Genomic DNA, 20,164 nt, shown 5'->3' on the forward strand with positions numbered 1-20,164 from the left:
GACCTGTATATATCTTGTTTGTACATATATATATATATATATTTTTTGTATTGTCTCTTCCCACAACCCCCCCTTAGACTGTGAGCTCCTTGAGAGCAGAGACTGGGGGTGAGTTTTTGACTTTCTTTGTATTCCCATTGCTTAGTACAGTGCCTGACAATTACTAGGCAATTAATAAATGCTTGTTGACTTGACTTCTCAAAAAATAGGCCAGTTATGTGTTTATGCACTTTATAAAAAACATTCTTGGCTTAGTTTTTTTGTTTTGTTTTTGTTTTTTTTAAGATTATAAACACTTGAAGACTATATATATTGACTGGTAAACAAAAACATTATGCCAAAAAATTCCCAGGGATTTAAATAACAACTTGTCAATTCAACAATTACTGGAAAAGCCTTCTGAGAATATCATAACATTTATCCTGTCTTTGCTTATAAGGACTGTCTCTACTCCACATTCATGGCTTATGTGTTACTGCAAACAATAGGCCCAAATACAAAGAGAATTCAGGTATTTGATGTCCACATAGAAAATTGTCTTTTCAAAACATGACACTAACAAAAATACTTTTTAAAGAATAATTAATATAAAATATCACAGAGACAGTTGAAGTCTCATGGTGTTCTTCTAAACCTTTAAACTCAATTATCTCTTAAATAGAATTGGGAATGGCTTCCAAATTTTAAATGGAATTATAACAAAATTGTTTGATCTGGATAACATCAGGTTACAATGGCTCTGCCAAAAAAAAAAACCAGGGGCAGCTAGGTGGAACAGTGGATAGAGCATGGGTCCTGTAGTCAGGAGGACCCGAGTTCAAATCTGGCCTCAGACACTTTACACTTACTGGCTGTGTAACCCTGGGCAAGTCACTTAACCCCAGTTGCCCCACTTAAAAAAAAAAAATAAAACCCAAAAAGCTTCATCTTGTGGAATCTCTCCAACAGTGATAATTACATTTTATAAATCACTTTAAGATTTTCAAAGCACTTGATGAAATATTATTCCATTTGATCCCAACAAAACCTCGTGCAGAATCCTTATTGTACAGATGAAGAAGCAAGCTGACAAATTAAGTGGCTTGCCCAGGGTTATTTATGTAGCAAATAACTGAAGCAGGATTTGAATTTGGGCCTTCTTGACCCCAATTCCAGTCTTGTAGGATGGGAATAATATATGAGTAGATTAATAATGAACACATATTAAGGAGAGGGTTTGAACCTCTGATAGTAAAGACTTAAGTTTTATGCAATTACCGCTCTGCCACCTTAATAGCCATTTTCTATGGGATAAAAATGTTGAATTAAAATATTAAGATAGTTTCTTCAATTGCTTCTACTATGCACTATGCCACCTCTCTGCCTCCGTCAGATTTCCAATTATATCAAAATGTCATTTGGATTTGATAAGTATAAAATTTTCCATGTCAATGAAAGGTAGAGTTGAGGCTTTCAAGCTGGAATTCAGAATTTAATTGGACTTGGATGAAGATAATTATGAATATCTTGTTATCCTACAGGCAAGAGAATATAAAAATACCAAGAAAGCTGAGGCTGTGTATGCCAAGAGACTTACAGGCCTCCAGAAATGAAAGCACTATCGGAAGGACAGGGTTAGAGCTATTGACACACATGCAACATGGAGGTATCGCAAATCTCTTTTAAGGGTTTGAATGTTACAATTTCACAACACTATAGTTTTGATGGGTTTGTTGATGTTCTTTTCAGTTTTCATTAATGTAGTCCTTGTGTATATAGTCTTCCTGGTTCTGTTTACTTTGCATAAGTTTATATAAATGTTCCCATGACTCTCAGTATTCGTTGTAGTCATTGCTCCTTTCAGTGTGGTAACGTTCCATTATATTTCTAGACCACAATTTGTTTTAACTATTGTCCAATTAATGGGTATCTGCCTACCTGGATTCCAGTTCTTTGCTATCACAAAAAGGGCTGCTATCAATGTTTTGAGTGTATGTGGTTCTTTGGTTTTTATCACTGCCCCATCTCTTTTTCTTTTTTTGTTTTGTTTTGTTTTGTTTTGTTTTGCAGGGCAGTGAGGGTTAAGTGACTTGCCCAGGGTCACACAGCTAGTGTCAAGTGTCTGAGGCTGGATTTGAACTCAGGTCCTCCTAAATACAAGGCCAGTGCTTTATCCACTGCGCCACCTAGCTGACTGCCCCATCTCATCTTTTTTTTTTCTGTGAAGTTTAAAGAGGAACAATCCAAGGGCAAGTTAGTCATCTGCTATTCTCTTTTCTTTCTTTTCTTTTTTTGGTGGGGCAATGGGGGTTAAGTGACTTGCCCAGGGTCACACAGCTAGTATCAAGTGTCTGAGGCCAGATTTGAACTCAGGTCCTCCTGAATCCAGGGCTGGTGCTTTATCCACTTCCCCACCTAGCTGCCCCCATCTGCTATTATATGTTTAATGTTTTGCAGACATTGTCCTGCGGAGTAAAATGACTTCTTTGTCATTGATAAAAGTATATTGGACTTTTATTTTCATTAAGTCTTCAGAAGATGAGCCTAGTTTCAGGACAATTTTAGTAAAAATAATGAAATAATAGATAATTAAATGAATAATTAAGCTCATTATTATTAATAACAAACAATACTAAGCAATTAATTTTAAGCATTCCCAAGACCCACTTCAATGTTTTCTCTTATCTAATGTGAGGCCTCTATGATGGGTCAGTATTGAAAGGTAGGAATAGTGTGACACTACCCATGTGACTGAACAAGTTAATTTCTTTCATTCTCAATCTCATCTGTAAAATGAAGATATTAAGATCACAGGGTTGTGGTTCAAATGAAATGAAGTAATATGTAATAATAAAGTGCTTTGTAAATCTTATAGTGTTATCTAAATATTACTTATTACTATTATTTTGGCCCATTTGACCACAGTTGATATATGCATCCAATAAGAGACAAGAGTTACAGAGAAGCATGGTAGAGGGACCCCTTATTCCAGAGTAAGAAGACTGAAGGTTCATATCATGACTTGACAACTTAGTATCTATGTCACCTTGGGCAAGTATTTTGCCTCAGTTTCCTCATCTTTAAAAAGACATAATGATACTTAACCAATAAACCTTTAGGAGTTGCCAAAGCTTAAAGAAGCATATGAGTTGCTGTTATAAAATTGAAGGATCTATGATTTTTTTTAACAGAGAACTTTCTGGTTGGGAGCTACCAACTTTTGAGTAGGTAAGTCCTAGAGAAATTGCCCCAGATACATAGAAGTTAAAATGACTTTCCCAGGAACCCATAGCTAGTAAAATGGCAGAGGTGAGATTTAAACCCAAACCGAAACTGCACATCTAGCATTCTAGTCTGGGTGAGGCTGCCTATTATTGTTAACAATAATAAGAAATTTACCTTAGAAAACATTACTACATTGAGATTTTAAATTAAACTACTTACAGAGTTTCCAACAAACCAGTCTTTGTTCCCTAAATAAAGGTCTAAATCTTGTAGTAAACCAGGAGCATCATTTGTGAGCAACTCGTTAAATACCTGATCCTAGGAGAGGGAAGGTGGGAAAAAAAAGATTGTTAGAGTTTAATCCAATTCATAACTGAACAAAAATTCTAACTGCATCAACTCCTACAATTGGTCATTCAGACTTTAGAGATTTCTATGTACCCTTTATCTTCCAAAGTGCAATTCTACTTTTGATAGCACTCAAATTGAGGCTAAAACTAGCTAGTAGCAATTTCCACCCATTTCCACCCTACCTCTGCTCTTATGGGGCCAATCAGAAACCTTGCACATTACAGCCCTACTTGAAGACATCTGTCATCCTCCAACCCTTCATCTTCGGATGAAGGCAACTGGCTTTCATTTCCCTGTGGGCATATTCCAGTGTAGAGCCCCAAACTGAAGTCCAGATGTGGTCTGACTAGGGTGGAGTAGGATGAACTAGCACCTCCCTCTTTTGAGAATATTTTTTATGACTGTACTCAAAGATCTTTAGCCCAGGAAATTTGGTGAGGTTAGCATATCGATCTGTTAACTCATATTGAACTTGTAGCTCATCAAAACCCAATGTTTTCTCCATGCCAACAATGCTACATAACCTTACCCCACCCCCAAACAATAGCAGCCACAAGAACCACTATATTTCTCCCTTACTTGCTTTCTGGGGTTGGGCTGCTGAGCCTCAAGCTCTCATGGTCACAAAGTCCCTCTCCTAGGCCTCCTTCCCTGCAGGACAGGATGTAGTGACCTGGAAACACAGTTTGGTATAGAGCCCACTCCATTTCGGAAGCCCTGGAGGACCAGTGGCAAAGGAAGCAGTAGGGCTACTGCCATTCCATTCCCTCCCTTAACCCCCATAATAGGCTCAGTATTAGCCTTCTTTAGTGACTACTAAAAACGTACTAGAGGTACTCTACCCTTTGTTTCCATTTCACCTCTGGATCCCTGTTCTATTACAGAGTCTACTGGATTTAGAGTTCAAATCCCAACTCAAGCAGTTGTTAGGTGTGTAATCATAGGTGTAGGGCTTCATTGTCCTCATCAGAGAAAGGCAAGATTGAACTAGATAAACCCCAAGTTCTCTTCCAACTCCAAAGCTACGTTCTCATATTCTTCCCATTTTGGGGGTACTCATTGAAATCTGGCTTTCTCCAGAAAACATTGACACCCCTTGAGAACCGCTCCAAGACCAACTGCTTGCTCTTTTATGTCCCCTGAAACAGAGTCAGGAGGAGGAGTTGGCACCTGTTACCCTCTTCCCGATGAGACCCTCTGACACAATCACCCAGCAATCCCCTTTAAAATTTTTTCTTCCTTTAACATTCTTGTCATTTTCATCCACATACCACTCTAACCTGTTCAGTAAATTCAATATCAAGCACAGGGTCTTTTTTCTCTATCTCAACCCTAGCCTCCTTCAAACACTCCAGACTACTACTAGTTCTTAATTCTCCTCAAGACCTCTGACCATTGTCTTCAGTGTTTCTGAACCATGAACTAATGTGAACCAGATCTTTTAAATATTGCACATGTAAACACACATGTACTCTTGCACACACGCCACACACATCCTGCCCTTACCTGGATTTGCCCCAGGTGTTGGGATACCAAGTTACAACTCTAATAAGATCTAGAGATAAAAAGGAGGTAGGATACCTTCCTGTGCTGGGAATCAATCTGACAGGTGACTCAACCATTACTGGCCTGAAGCTGGGAACAAGAAGCTTTCTAGATCCTCCTTTGTTAATTAGTCAGTGTTATTTCTTTGTGAAATTTGGGTAAAGTACTGTATGAGGTTCCATAGTGAATAAAGGGATTGAAAAGTTAGTGGGGGCAGTTAGGTGGTACAGTGAATAGAACACCGGCCCTGGATTCAGGAAGACCTGAGTTCAAATCCAGCCTCAGACACTTGACACTTACTAGCTGTGTGACCCTGGGCAAGTCACTTAACCTCCATTGCCTGCAAAAAAAAAAAAAAAGATACCCTGTTTTCACAGGGATCTAGTAGAAAAGTTAGGAAGACTAAGTTTCAACTCTTTTTAAAGACTTCAGAAAATGGTGGTATTATTAACAGAAACAGGGAAATTAGACTGAGGGGATAATTCAGGGGAAAAGATGATTAGTTTGGGTTTGGTTTTTTTACATATACAATCATGTCAAAACACATTTCCACATTAGTCATGTTGTAAAAGGAGAATCAGAACAAAAGGGAAAAATCACATCAATTCTCACTCCTTACGTGTGAGTGAATACGTCAATCTCTCAGTATACCAGGCCAATATCTGAGATGATAAATTACTGGGAGAAGTTCCTTCCTTCCATCCTCTGTTCCCTGAGTTCAGGGATTAAAAAACAAATTGTGAATTTTAAAGACAGCTATGATAAAACTCAACACAATTTTTAAAATCCATTATAAATCCAAATAGATTTAATTTTTGTATTATATATGGGAAGCTTCTCATTAAGATAAATATAGGAAATCCTTTTGCCAATGTTGAAGATGGACTCAGTCTGATAATATTTTGCAAGCATCTAGGCAACAAGGTTATCTCTAAGGTCCTCTTCATCTCTGGGATTCTGGGATTCTGGGCAGTGGATTATAGTTCGAATGAATTTTAAGCCTCACTTCAAGATTGTATCATAAAGGCCATCCTCTCTGTTTATCCATTGACTTTTTCACCATTTAAATTGTCTGTATTAGGGGCAGCTAGATGGCGCAGTGGTTAGAGCACCGGCCCTGGAGTCAGGACCACCTGAGTTCAAATCTGGCCTCAGACACTTAACACTGACTAGCTGTGTGACCTTGGGCAAGTCACTTAACCCCGATTGCCTCACTAAAAATAAATAAATAAATAAATAAATTGTCTGTATTTAGTGAAGCAGTAAGTGAATACTCTGACGACCTTTGCATAGGACCTTGTGTATCAGTTGTCTTCAGATATTACTTTGCGGTGTTATAATGTCTCCTCCCTTAAGGTACATGTCACTTTTCAAGTTATGAGATAAGGACTTTGTTACCTAGTGAAATAAGTTGCAATAATTCAATACCATGTACATTTTTGTGTGTATATATTTACATACATATTTACACACATATACATCTTGTGTATAGATAGCATGTTATGTGTGTATTCATTATATATGTATGTTGTATTCTTTTTTTTTTCTTTTTGGTGAGGCAGTTGGGGTTACATGACTTGCCTAGGGTCACACAGCTAGTAAGTGTTAAGTGTCTGAGGCCAGATTTGAACTCAGGTACTCCTGACTCCAGGGCTGGTGCTCTATTCACTACACCACCTAGCTGCCCATCTGTTACATTTTTTTGTTGTTCTTAATGTCAATTTTGCTTTATTCTATAAACAAGCTCCTTGGAGCTTAAGTTCCCAGTATCAAACTCAAATATATATTTTTATATCCCAAATGTGATGAATAGTTGGAGATTCTTTCAAGACCTTGGAGTTATGGAGTTTTGTTGGGAATTTGAAAATTATTCCTTGAGAGTAGAGTGCTCATTCTGCTCTGACCAGGAACTTTTTTGTCATGAAAAAGAGAAATTTTTCTGAATAGTTTTTTTTCAACATTCATTTTCATAAGATGTAGAGTTCCAAATTTTTCTCCCTCCCTCCCTCCTTTTCCCCCCCTTCACAAGATCGCAATCAGGTTATATATGTACAATCCACAAGTGTTCTTTTTATCAGTTCTTTCTATAGGGGTGCATAGTATGCTTCCTCATTAGTTCCTTGGGATTGTCTTGGATCATTGCACTGCTGAGAGTAGTTAAGTCATTCACAATTACTCACTGAACAATACTGCTGTCACTATGTACAATGTCCTCTCAGCTCTGCTCACTTGACTATACATCGATGTTCATTAGTCTTTTAAGGTTTTGGGGGGATCATCCTGTTTGTCATTTCCTGTAGCACAAGTCCATTCCACTACAATCATATAACACAGCTTTTTCCATCATTCCTCAATTGATGGACATTCCCTTGATTCTCAATTCTTAGCCTCCACCAAGAGTTGCTATAAATATTTTTTGTACAATTTTCCCCCTTTTCTCTTTTTCATGATTACTATTGTTAACTGTTTCCCTTCTATCCTATTCTCTTCCCCATGATATTCTATTATCCATCTTCTTTCATCCTATCACTCTTCAAAAGGGATTTGCTTCTGTCTGCCCCTCTCCCACTCTGCCCTTTCTTCTTTTGCCCCTCTCTCTTTATCCCTTTCCCCTCCTATTTTCCTGCAGGGTTATAGAGATTACTCCACCCAGTTGAGTGTGTACATTATTCCCTCCTTGAGCCAATTCTAATGAGATTGAGGTCTTTGAGCCAATTCTGATGAGTGTTAGGCTCATTTACTGCCCAGATTAAATAGATTCCTCCACCCAGTTGGGTGTGTCTATTAGTCCCTCCTTGAGGCAGCTCTGATGAGTTTAAGATCTTTGAGCCTTTTTTGATGAGTGTAAAATTCATTTACTGCCCTGCTCCTCTCCCATCTCTTCCCCCACTCCATAAGCCTTTTCCTGTTACTTTCATGTAGGATTTTGCTTCTGCCCTTCCCCCTCCCCAATGAATTCCCTTCACCCCTCAATTTAACCCTAAAGATGTTATCATGTAGCTAAGTGACACAGTGGACAAATCATCATCCCTGGACCTAGGGGGATCCCAGCCAAAACTTGGCCTCAGACACAAGACAGTCGCCCACTGTACGACCCCAGGTATGTCCCCCAGCTCCAATTTTTTTTTTTAAAGGTTCTCTAGGGTCTTGTATTTGAAAGTCAAATTTGCTATTCAGTTCAGGTCTTTTCATCACAAATATCTGAAAGTCTTCTTTTTCATTAAAGTCCCATTTTTTCTGCTGAAAGATAATGCTGAGTTTTGCTGGGTAGGTGATTCTTGGTTGTAATCCCATTTCCTTTGCCCTTTGGAATATCATATTCCATGCCCTCTTGTCCTTTAATGTAGAAGCTGCTAGATCTTGTGCTATCCTGACTGGGCTTCCACAGTACTTGAATTCTTTCTTTTTGGCAGCTTGCAATATTTTCTCCTTGACCTGAGAGCTCTGGACTTTGGCTATAATAATCCTAGGAGTTTTCTTTTTGGGATCTCTTTCTGGAGGTGATCGGTGGATTCTTTCAATTTCTATTTTAGCAGCTTCTTCTAGAATCTCAGGGCAATTTTCCCTGAGAATATCTTAGAAGATGGTGTCTAAGCTCTTTCCTTGATCATGGTTTCCAGGTAGACCAATAATTTTCAAATGATCTCTCCTGGACCTATTTTCCAGGTTGGCAGTTTTTCCCAGAAGATATTTCACATTGCCCTCTATTTTTTTATTCATTTGGATTTGCTTTATTGTGTCTTGGTTTCTCATAAAGTCACTGGCTTCCATTTGTTCAGTTCTAATTCTTAGGCAATTATTTTCATCAGAGAGCTTTTGTACCTCCTTTTCCATTTGACTTTTCAAGCTGTTGACTTTTTTCTCATGTCTTTCCTGCATCGCCCTCATTCTCTTTCCATTTTTTCCTCTACCTCTCTAATTTTATCTTCAAAGTCCTTTTTGAGCACCTCTATGGCCTGAGACCAATTCGTCTTTTTCTTGGAAGCTTTAGATATAGGGGCCCTGATGTTGACATCTTCCTCTGAGGGTACCCCTTGGTCTTCCTTGTTACTGAAGAAACTTTCTATGGCCCTCACCTTTCTCTGTCTGCTCATCTTGCCTTTCTTTTACTAGACTTTTAGCCCTTAAAGTGGGGCACTGTTTCCAGGCTGCAGTATCCCAAGCTTAAGAAGTCCCAGGTGGTATGATTTAAGGAGAATCGGGTTCTTCACTTGCCCAGCCTGTTTCCTGGCCCTAGATGACCCCAGACCAACTTGCCATCAACCAGCTTTGTGTATTGTGGTTGTTAGCTCCGACGAGCTTGTGCCCCTCCCCGACCTGGGCCACTTCTACTCAAGCCTACCACCTGGTTCTCAGTAGGGGTGTAAAATCCAAGTTCTGCCTTAGTACCAGCACAGACCCCTGTAGTCTCCCCACTGCCCAGGGCTAAGCCCACTCACCAGACTATGAGCTTAGTTCCAGATGACACTGGTGCTTCAGCTGATTCAGAGGCTCTGGAAGTCTCCTTCTCTGGTGAGGACTTCCTGGGACTTGTATGTTATATTCTTAAATGTATTGTGTTATTCCCTTATATAGAATGTGTAAATTCTTTGAAAAAAGGAAATAATTCATTTTTATCTTCGTATCCTCAGTGCTTGGCATATAGAAAGTTCCTGATAAATGTCTGTTGATTGATTGATTGAATAGGTGGATGGATGGATGGATGGATGGATGGATGGATGGATGGATGGATGGATGGATGGGTAGGTGGATGGATGGATGGATGGATGGATGGATGGATGGATGGATGGATGGATGGATGGATGGATGGATGGATGGATAGGTGTTAGAGCTGGAAGGTACATAGCTAGCCATGTAGTATTTATAATCCTCTCATCCTAGAGAAGCCCCGAAGACCAGAGAAAGGAAATAAAGTTACAAAGGAGGTTTTAAATTATGCCAAATTGTTATAAGGACCACTTGACCTTAGAAGGTACTTCGTTTTGTGCTTTCTTTCTTTAAAAATTAGGACTAAAATTTTCAGTCACTTTTTGGCTTATGAAATCTTATCAGAAAAGATACTGATTCAACTGGAATAAATATCTGAAATTCATATACATTTGGTAGTTTCAGGAAGCTACTATAAGAGATATTTCCAAAGAGATCTATTCAAATATAGCACTTTTATATCAGTCCTTTTAAAACCATGAAGGCAATGAAGTGTGAATTGATTAACTAGTAATTTCTTTCACACTGATGAAATTCAACGGAAAAGACTGTTTGAACCATAAGGTGGCAGCAGTGTAACCCATTGTAAAAAAAAAAAAAAAAAAGAAATGGTAGAGCTTAAAAGAATACTTTTTTCCCTTTCTGCATATGAGCAAGAGTTATACACTATTAATACTTGAGATAGACATGGGCAATATAATCATCAATAGACTAGGCTGAAGTGAGTCTGGGTTACAGAAACTTGGGGATAAAGACAGTTTGAGAAAAATGAACATTAATTGATAGTCTATGACGTAAGTGAAGTCCTCCCATTTTCTTCCCCAAACTCTCAGCAATAATCAGAATTAATGGGTTCTGAGCATTTCTATTCATCCTATTCCTGAAATGTTAGAGCCAGAAGAGAAGTAAAGACCATACAGTAACTAGATCATTCTGGATAGAAAACTACTTGAGGAGAGAGACTGTTTCTGTTATGTCTTTAGGAACATGGTGCTTAGTACAGAGTAGGTGCTTAATCATTGCTTGTTTAGTAAGTGATATTTAATAAATTGGTAGAAAGGCCTATCACCAATAATTTCCAACATTTCTCCATCTCCATTTTTAATGTGATGAATGCAATAAGCTTGGTTTGTATAATTTATTGGCATATCATGCTTCTGAGGTAGGTATTACTGTAGGAACGTTGCAGCCTAAAATTGGAGTAGGGATCATTTAACCCTCAGCTGCAGTTCATCTCTTTTATATACGAATATTGCTTTGGAAGGACATTTCATTTCCTTATTTGTGCTTTTGTTAGCAGTTGTATTTATTTACCTTTTCTTTGTTTCTGTTGTCTAGGGTCCTTATAGAACAAATAATCCGCTGAATGTCTCCTCCTCTCTTCTCCCATAGTAATGTTTCAAATGCCTCTCTTCTATCAAATGTCCATCTTTTTGCAGAAATGTCACCTTGGGTTACATCTTAAGTTCCATTGTTCTTTGGAACATATTATTCCATACCATTCTGAGATTTTTTTGGTGACTGCAGAATAGTCTTATTTTACTCAGATTTCTTTTCCTTTGAAGCTAAATGTCTTTTTATTTTGGGGGTCATTTGTAAAATTTGTTGTCATTTGAATTAAGTTTAACCAACATGTCTTGATTTTGCAGCATAAAGGTTTTCTTTTTTTTTTTCTAGAGATGATCTGTAAATTCTTTTGTTTAGAACTTTGTTTTCGGTATTCAGAAATTCTGGGGAATTTTCTTGTATTATTTCTTGAATTATGGGGTTTTAATTGTCATGTTGTTCTTAGAGATCTGTGATCCTTAAGTTGTCTCCAGATTGTCTTCAAGATCATGTTTTTGTTCATTTTCATGATCATGGATTCTTTCTTCTTCCAGATTGCCTGTAACTTCTTTGTATTTGCATTGCCAATCAATCAGTTCTCTGTTTTCATTTCTTTGGTAGGTCTTTCCCTTGTGGAATCAAGTATTTCTGTTTTGCCAATTATTTCTGCTCTGCAGACTATACATTCTGCTTTTGGGATTATTTCTTTCTTGAATCACTTAGAAATATCCTGGTGTGATTCCATACTCTCAGGGGTTCCATAGTGTTCTTGTTTTATGAGGTATTAATTTATTTTCCTTTATCTTGAAATTTTTTTTCAGAAAAGTTTGAACTTTTAAAAATTCTGTAGGGACATCTTCCTTTCTATTTTATATCTTCCCATCTTGAACTGTCAAATCTTATTATTAGAAACTTGAAGAGACTACACAAAGCTACTGGAATATTGTTTCTTAGTATTGTTAAAAGTAAATGGATCGGGGCAGCTAGGTGGCACAGTGGATAGAGCACCGGCCCTGGAGTCAGGAGGACCCAAGTTCAAATCTGGCCTCAGACACTTAACACTTACTAGCTGTGTGACCCTGGGCAAGTCACTTAACCCCCAATTGCCTCACTAAAATAAATAAATAAATAAATGGATCACCAGCTTGGATACCTTGTGTTTCTAATATCTATCTATCTATCTATAGATATGCATAGATATGTATATAGATATATAGATATACAGATAGATATCTATAGAGATAGATAGACAGTAAGATAGATATAATAGAATTGGATAGCAACATTGCCAAGCCCAAAGCCCAATGTTGATTCTATGTGTCATCTGTAAAAACAACTTCAGAAACTATGGCTTCCACAAAGATATGTAGGTAGTATGATGGGAATTACAAATCAAAGAGAACATCAATGTAGTCTGAAAGGGAAATAAATGGTTTTTAAATGTTTTAATAGTGTTTTTTGAATTCTTTTATGAAGTAACTAATGAATTCTCACAACACTTGTTGTGTAAGAAAAGAGATCAATTGAAAGGAGGGAAAGAAGGAAAGTTGCTGACAAATGCACCCTAATGTTGCTTCAGACTTAACCCCAGGTAGATGGCCTAAGAGTAGGTTCACTCTCTTAAGAAGAAATCCCTCTAAGTCTTTCCACCAGTAATATTCTGCTCTCCATTGCCTAAAATCCATTAACAAGAGAGTAAAACTGTCATTCTACATTATAATGAAGAGGCTTAAAATACAGATATTGTCCTGCAAGAATTTAGACATCGCTTTGAATTTCCTTCAGACAAAGAGCACCAGGTAGCAGATTCCTTCTTATTATGGTGAGGGGAAGTGTAAGAAGCATGCCCAGGGAAGAACTGATGAGGAGACACTAAAGATGTTGCATAAGGCCAAGCCTAATCCGTTTTTGTTTGGATACAAAATTGTTTGCCTTGCATGTTCGCTCCATGGCACACTTTGTGGAAACTATCCACCTGGGCAGAATGAAAACTTGTTGAAAAGAAATAGGAAGCCTGGATCCACACTGATGCAGAAGAATTTTCCTACTCCCAACCCCCAGATTGAAAGCAGGTGATATCCTGTCTTCCACAATGGGAAAATGGGAAATATACTGGGTATAATAGGCTAGGACCATAATGACAAACCAGCAGGGCAGGTAAATGACTCTCAGTGCTTGTAAAGAATCCAAAATATGGGGAATATACACAGTTATTGGAGAATTGATGTCTTTGTTTTGTTTTGTTTTGTTTTAGTGAGGCAATTGGGGTTAAGTGACTTGCCCAGGGTCACACAGCTAGTCAGTGTCAAGTGTCTGAGGCCGGATTTGAACTCAGGTACTCCTGACTCCAGGGCTGGTGTTCTATACACTGCGCCACCTAGCTGCCCCGAACTGATGCTTTTAAATAAGTCTCATTGCATCATTTGTTATGTAACCAAGGACAGGAACAGTATAGTGTCTGTGTGGGACACCTAGTATTTGGGGGTAGTAGCTGGTGTGTGAGTGGGGTGAGTGGTGGGTGAGAGGGGAAGTTATGTGACAGAATGACAAGAACATCGAGAACTATAGATCATTGTTGTGAACAGCAAGTCACTTCACCTCTCTCTAAGGTCCATTTTCCTCATCTGTAAAAATGAGGGAGTTAGGTAGACTAGATGATTCCTAAGGTCTCAAAGTATTTTAAGTTGCTTATCTTTCACATGTGACTTACACTATCATATGAACATAATTCCTTAAAACTTTTATTTATGTATTTTTCACAAAAATGTACCTCTGTGTGTGTGTGTATGTGTGTGTATATATATATACTTATATATATATACATACATACATACATATACATATACATATATATATATATATATATATATATATATATATATATATATATATATATATATACTTACCTGTATATGTATGATGTGTTTTGTGTAGGTGCATACCCAGACCTGGGATTTCATTACTATAGGGAATTCCCAGTGACTGGCCGTACAACCAATACATGTCAGAAGTAAGATCTGAACCCAGGTCTTCCTGAATCAGAGGCTAGCTCTCTATCTACTATAACATGCTCCCTATACCTAGTGATTTTTTTTTTCTGGGCAATGAGGTCTAAGTGACTTGCCCAGGATCACACAGCTAGTAAGTGTCAAGTATCTGAGGCCAGCTTTGAACTCAGGTCCTCCTGAATCCAAGGCCAGTGCTTTATCCACTGCGCCACCTCTAGCTGCCCCTCCATGGTGATTCTTTTCATGTGTAATTGATGACATTACTTTGATATCTTGCTGCTTCTCCGTCCAAGGAAACCTTGACATGAAGTCATCCAACGTATCTATGATGGCATCAACTTGACATTGCTCCAGCTCTGTCTTCCCCGCCAGACCTATAAAACAGAGAAACCTTGCATAGATATGTATAGATTGCTTCAGAAAAGCAATTGCTATAATTTATTCTTTTGCGGCAAGGGATACATTGAATATTTATGAGGTTTTTCCAATGGTGCCTCAGTCTAGATTACAAGGATTTAATAAAATTTGCATGTGGGGGGGAGGGGGAGGGAGCAAGGAGGGAGCTTTAAAAGAAAATTTCCAGTCTTCTTCCTTAGGGCAAACTATCATTTCTAGTCCTAAAAGCTTTTTACATTAAGGTCAATTTAACATGAACAAGTAGTTAGAATATCTCTACGGACTATTACTATTTCTTTAGAACAAGGAGTCTTAATCTGGGCAACCACACATGGATTTCAGGGGGTCTGTGAACATGGATGGAGTGAAAAATGTTCACCTTTTTTTTTTACTAATCTTTGGTTTCTTTTGTAATCCTATATGTTTTACTTTATGCACTCAAATACATTATTCTGAGAAGGGCTCCATTGGTTTCACCAGCCTGCTAAAGGGGTACCTTATACAAAACAAAAAATTAATTACCCTTGACTTAGAACAGGTCTTCTTAAACTTTTTCCACTCCCAACCCCTTTTTGCTCAATAATTACACAACCATGGGTATGTAGATATATAAAATAGGTACATGTAACCTTTTACTGTTGCCAACTTTTTTGCAACCCCCACATTCAGTTATGTGACCCAATATTGGGTCACAACCCACAGTCTAAGAAGCTAGGACTTTAGAGCATAAATAGCAACCATTTGGCCATGGCTGAAATACAAACATTCCATGCTCAGTGTTGATCCCGGCAAAATTCTTTCTGCCTTCTAGACAGAAGATCTTCAGTCCTTATTTTGCTATTATCTTCCTTGTAGAACTGTTTTGGCAAATTGCTCAGGAGTTATTTCAACTCTATACTTTTATTTATTTATTTATTTGTTTGTTCATTCATTCATTTATTTGCTTATTCATTTATTTATTTGTCTATTTATTCATTCCTTCCTTTCTTTCTTTGTTTATTTGTTAATTAATTAGTGGGGCAATGAGGATTAAGTGACTTGCCTAGGGTCACACAGCTAGTAAGTGTCAAGTGTTTGAGGCCGCATTTGAACTCAGGTCCTCCTGACTCCAGGGCCAGTGTATTATCCACTGTGCTACCTAGCTGCCCCCTTACTTCTTTTATACTAATTGCCAGGCTCTTTATCTCCACTTAACACTTTGATATCTACCACCCCCAATTTCCATGCCCATCTCTTGTTAACTTCTTACTCAGTCTAAAATTTTTTTAAAAACTCTCTTTGTCATCCCAACTACCTCATCTTTGAATTCTTCTCTTCCTTCTTTAGTATCCCATGTTCTTAAGCTTTTTTTGTGTGTGTGAGGCAATTGGGGTTCAGTGACTTGCACAGGGTCACACAGCTAGTAAGTGTTAAGTGTCTGAGGCCAGATTTGAACTCAGGTACTCTTGACTCCAGGGCTGGTGCTCTGCCCCCTAAGCTTTTCCTTCTCCTTCAGATTGAAGCATTCTCCCTTAGTCATAGTGTTTCTCTCACCTTGCATCCTTCTTCAATTCCTCATGTCTTCCTAAATATCTCATCCCTAAATTCAGTTTGTAGTCTTCTTTACAAATCCAAAACTATTCATTTCAAATACTTCTTTCTTCTGTTCCCTCTCCATTAGAGAGTGGGAATAAAATGATCATTCCTGTTTACCTGTTCTGGTGACTCATAAAGGCTCAAATGATACTTCCAGAAAAGACCTAGAAAGTATTACTAACATAAAATCATGAACAGGAAACTCAAGACTTTAGGGCAACTGTTAGTGTTTTCCTTAATGTTGCCCATTAAACAAGGGATTCAGAGGATAAAGGCAGATTTTTTTGAAGCTAGTATATGAAAATGGAGTTTTGATTTCTATACCAATGCTTAAAATATAGAATTATAGGTTCCTATCTAGGGATAGAAGAGACCTAACAGGAACTAGAATCTAAGAATCTATTTGCTTTCAATATTACAAATCTATTTTTTAAAGAAAAGGCTTTGAACTAAAATGTAAAGGAAAGGGAAAAACTGTCTATACATACATAACAGATGAAGAATGGCAGCTGAGACTCCCAGATATTCAATTTTTATTTATTTTTTTTTTTTAGTGAGGCAATTGGGGTTAAGTGACTTGCCCAGGGTCACACAGCTACTAAGTGTTCAGTGTCTGAGGCCGGATTTGAACTCAGGTACTCCTGATTTCAGGACCAGTGCTCTATCCACTACGCCACCTAGCTGCCCCTGACTCCCGGATATTCAAAGGAAATAGAATCTAATAAAAGGACTAAGACATAAAAACCATAGGACTTAAATGACTATATGCAAATGCACAAAATATGATTGTCGGCACAGAAAATACATTCCTTGTTCTTGGGGAGTTTTTGGGGGGAGAGTAGGGTGCAATCAGGGTTAAATGACTTGCCCAGGGTCACACAGCATAAGTGTCTAAGGCCAAATTCAAACTCTGTTTCTCCAAACTCTAGGGTCAGTGCTCTATCTACCACTGTACCACCTAGCTGCACCCCCTTGGAGAACTTTTATGAACAAGTATCAGATAGAGTGCAATTAATACTTGTATCGAGAGACTGTAACATCTTTAAAAGAAGAGACTTTATTTACCTTTGTAATCCCCACTTTCCCTGGCAAAGTATTACACTTATAGGTACTCAGTAAATATTCTTTAGATAAATAGGCTTAGGTATTCTTATTCAATACAGGACCTAAATGCTAGTATTTCTTTTCTTTTCTTTTTTTTTTTTGGTGGGGCAATGAGGGTTAAGTGACTTGCACAGGGTCACACAGCTAGTAAGTGTTAAGTGTCTGAGGCTGCATTTGAACTCAGGTCCTCCTGAATCCAGGGCCAGTGCTTTATGCACTGTGCCACCTAGCTGCCCCCACTAGTACTTCTTGTTGCCCAGAATCAGCCCTCATAAACTATCTAGAATAGCAGAAATCTTAAAAGTATTACCTGCTTCTCTGGCCAAAAACCTTCCTATGGCAAGACTTTGGTGAAGGGGAACTCCATCAACTTCTAAAATTGGAATTTTGCCAAACGGAACAGCTTTAAATAAAACAAAATAAGTCAATAATTAATACACAAAGTGAAAGTACAGTGTGATTTTTTTTTCAGATGAGTCATGGAGATTTTTAAAAATATAAGTCAGTGGTGGTGAAGTCTTCAGCAAAGAATATGAGGCAAAGCTCAGAGGTTTTTAGATCTGATATTAAAGTATCACTTTCATTGTTTTGGTTTGGTTTTGTAACAATTGGAATGATGCCACCTGCTGGAGACTTACTGTAGCAAAGCTCCTCCATGAGGAGAAGGCATCTGAGGGCAAGACATCCGGCAATTTGGTGTCAGGAAGTGACATTTGCTTGTGGGAGGAAGAGGGGGAAAGGCAGGTGCTCTGGCTCCTTTTCCTCAGGACTCAGGTGGAGAAGGGAGCTAGAGATGTGCTCTCCCTTTAATAGATAGATGAATGAATCTAGGCCTTTCTCTCTTTCTTTACCAAATTCTTATTCTCCTTAATAAATGCTTAAAAATCTAACTCTTGCTAAAGTTTATAATTTATTGGCAACCACTTATTAGATATTTTAGACAGACTAGCTAGAATTTTAGCCCCTTACAGTTTTTTGCAAGGAAATGAGGGTTAAGTGACTCGCCCAGGGCCACACAGCTAGTAAGTGTCAAGTGTCTGAGGCCGTATTTGAACTCAGGTCCTCCTGAACTGCCCAAAGCATCGCTTTCATAATGGCGTATGTGCCAGGAAAAAGACCAGGTGCCATTCTTGTAGCTCTTACTACCTCATAAACCAGTCTTATATCAATTAAACAAATAAGCACTTCTTAAGTGCCTACTTTATGCCAGGCACTATGGTACAGGACTGGGTTTACCAAGACAAAATGTCCTCAATGAGCTCACAGCCTATTAGGGGGATTATATTATACATTGAGAATGGCATCGTGGCCAGGAAGGACAGTCACGGGGGTTATGAATGGAGCCATAGAGCAATAGGTTTTCATGCCCTTTCCAATAGCAACAGTGATATTGATTTGATTATGAATGAGCAACCATTTTTTTTCCATTTACTGTAGTTGTCCATTTGCTTAGGAACACTATGTCAGGTAAAGGATTTCAATTTCATGTGTTTCAATATTTTTAAATTTCCTAGAATGCAAGCTCTTTTAATTGTTTTACTTGTTTGTTTGTTTTTTTTATTTATTTGCAAGATTGTTTTAACAAACAAATCTTTCAGATAATATACATGAGTCCCTACTCCCAGCTGCTGAAAATGGGTTGGGACAAACCACATCTCATATCCCAGGGAAGCCTTGGTGTAGTAGAAAGAGGATTCTTGGAGTGAGGAAGAACTGAGTTAGAAGCCTACTTCAGGTTTGACCATTGGGCCTCCGAGGTCTCGTCAGCTCCGAATTTATAAGCCTAGGATCCTACAATCCTCACAAGACTTCTGGACTTCCTTCCTCCTCCCAACCTACTGGGACTTCCCAACTGAGACAAACCTCATTGCTAGACTCCCAGGCTAGCCCAAGAGCACAAGATGTCAAGCCCTGCTTTTTTTTTTTTTTTTTGGCTGGAAAGTGCCCTTTTCCTGCCTAGGGTCACACAGTTGCTAAAGTGTCTGGAACTGGATTTGAATTCAGTCTTCCAGACTTCATGCCCCATGTCTATCCACTAGTTACCCGAGGGATCTGTGCTTAGCTGTTTGCCGTTTAATACATTTTTTATTAAACATTTATATATAGGTACAATGGTATGATCATGAAATTTATAAATAACACATAGCTGAAAGGAATAACTAAGACACTGAATGACAGAGGCAGGGTCCAAAAGCACCTTAACAAGTTAGAACATTGGGTGGAATCTAATAATGAAATTCAATAGGGATAAGTGTAAAAATCTTATACTTTCAGCTACAAAAAGAAAATCAACTTTACAAGTACAAGATGAAGGAGATGTCATTAGTCAGCTGTTTGTCTGAAAAAGCTTTGGGAGTCTAGTGGATTGCAAGCTCAGTATAAGTCGGCAGGTGCAGCAGCTAGGTGGCGCGATTAATAGAGCACCGGCCCTAGAGTCAGGAGGACCTGAGTTCAAATCGGGCCTCAGACATTTGACACTTACTAGCTGTGTGATCCTGGGCAAGTCACTTAACCCCAATTGTCTCACCAAAAAAAGCTATAGATAGATAGATAGATAGATAGATGATAGATAGATAGATAGATAGATAGATAGATAGATAGATAGATAGATAGATGGATAGATGTTGGCAGGACAGTGTGGCTGTCCAAAGGTCTAACCTTTGGTTTGCATAGCTTCCCAGTACTGAGAAGCAGAGAGTCCCACCATGCTTTGCACCTGTTAGGTGTTATCTGGACTAGTGTGCTCACTTCTGGGCTCCAGGGTTTATGAAGCACAACAGGATGGTGAAAGGCCTTGAGTTGATGCCACATAAAGATTATTTGAAGGAACTTTAAATAATTTTAGGCTGAAGAAGAAAAGACTGGAGGGAACACTGTAGATAGGTGTAAGTATTTAAAGGGTTGTTGCGTGTTAGAGGAATTCGATTTGTTCTGTTGGTCCCAGAGGG

At 38.3% G+C, this 20,164-nt stretch overlaps 1 protein-coding gene across 1 annotated transcript in view; it reads right to left on the reverse strand.

Moving 5' to 3' along the window:
* The window catches only part of HPGDS (hematopoietic prostaglandin D synthase), a 44,965-nt gene that overhangs the window by 3,972 nt on the left and 20,829 nt on the right, over positions 1-20,164 (reverse strand). Inside the window, exons 3-5 of the mRNA XM_043970074.1 lie at positions 17,527-17,619; positions 14,406-14,515; positions 3,424-3,522 (exon numbers count right to left, since the gene is read on the reverse strand). Of these exons, the coding sequence (XP_043826009.1) occupies positions 3,424-3,522; positions 14,406-14,515; positions 17,527-17,619 (302 nt within the window). The remainder of the gene's footprint in view (positions 1-3,423; positions 3,523-14,405; positions 14,516-17,526; positions 17,620-20,164) is intronic.

Source organism: Dromiciops gliroides, chromosome 6 (genome assembly GCF_019393635.1).
Source record: "Dromiciops gliroides isolate mDroGli1 chromosome 6, mDroGli1.pri, whole genome shotgun sequence".
Classification (NCBI taxonomy): Eukaryota; Metazoa; Chordata; class Mammalia; order Microbiotheria; family Microbiotheriidae; genus Dromiciops; species Dromiciops gliroides.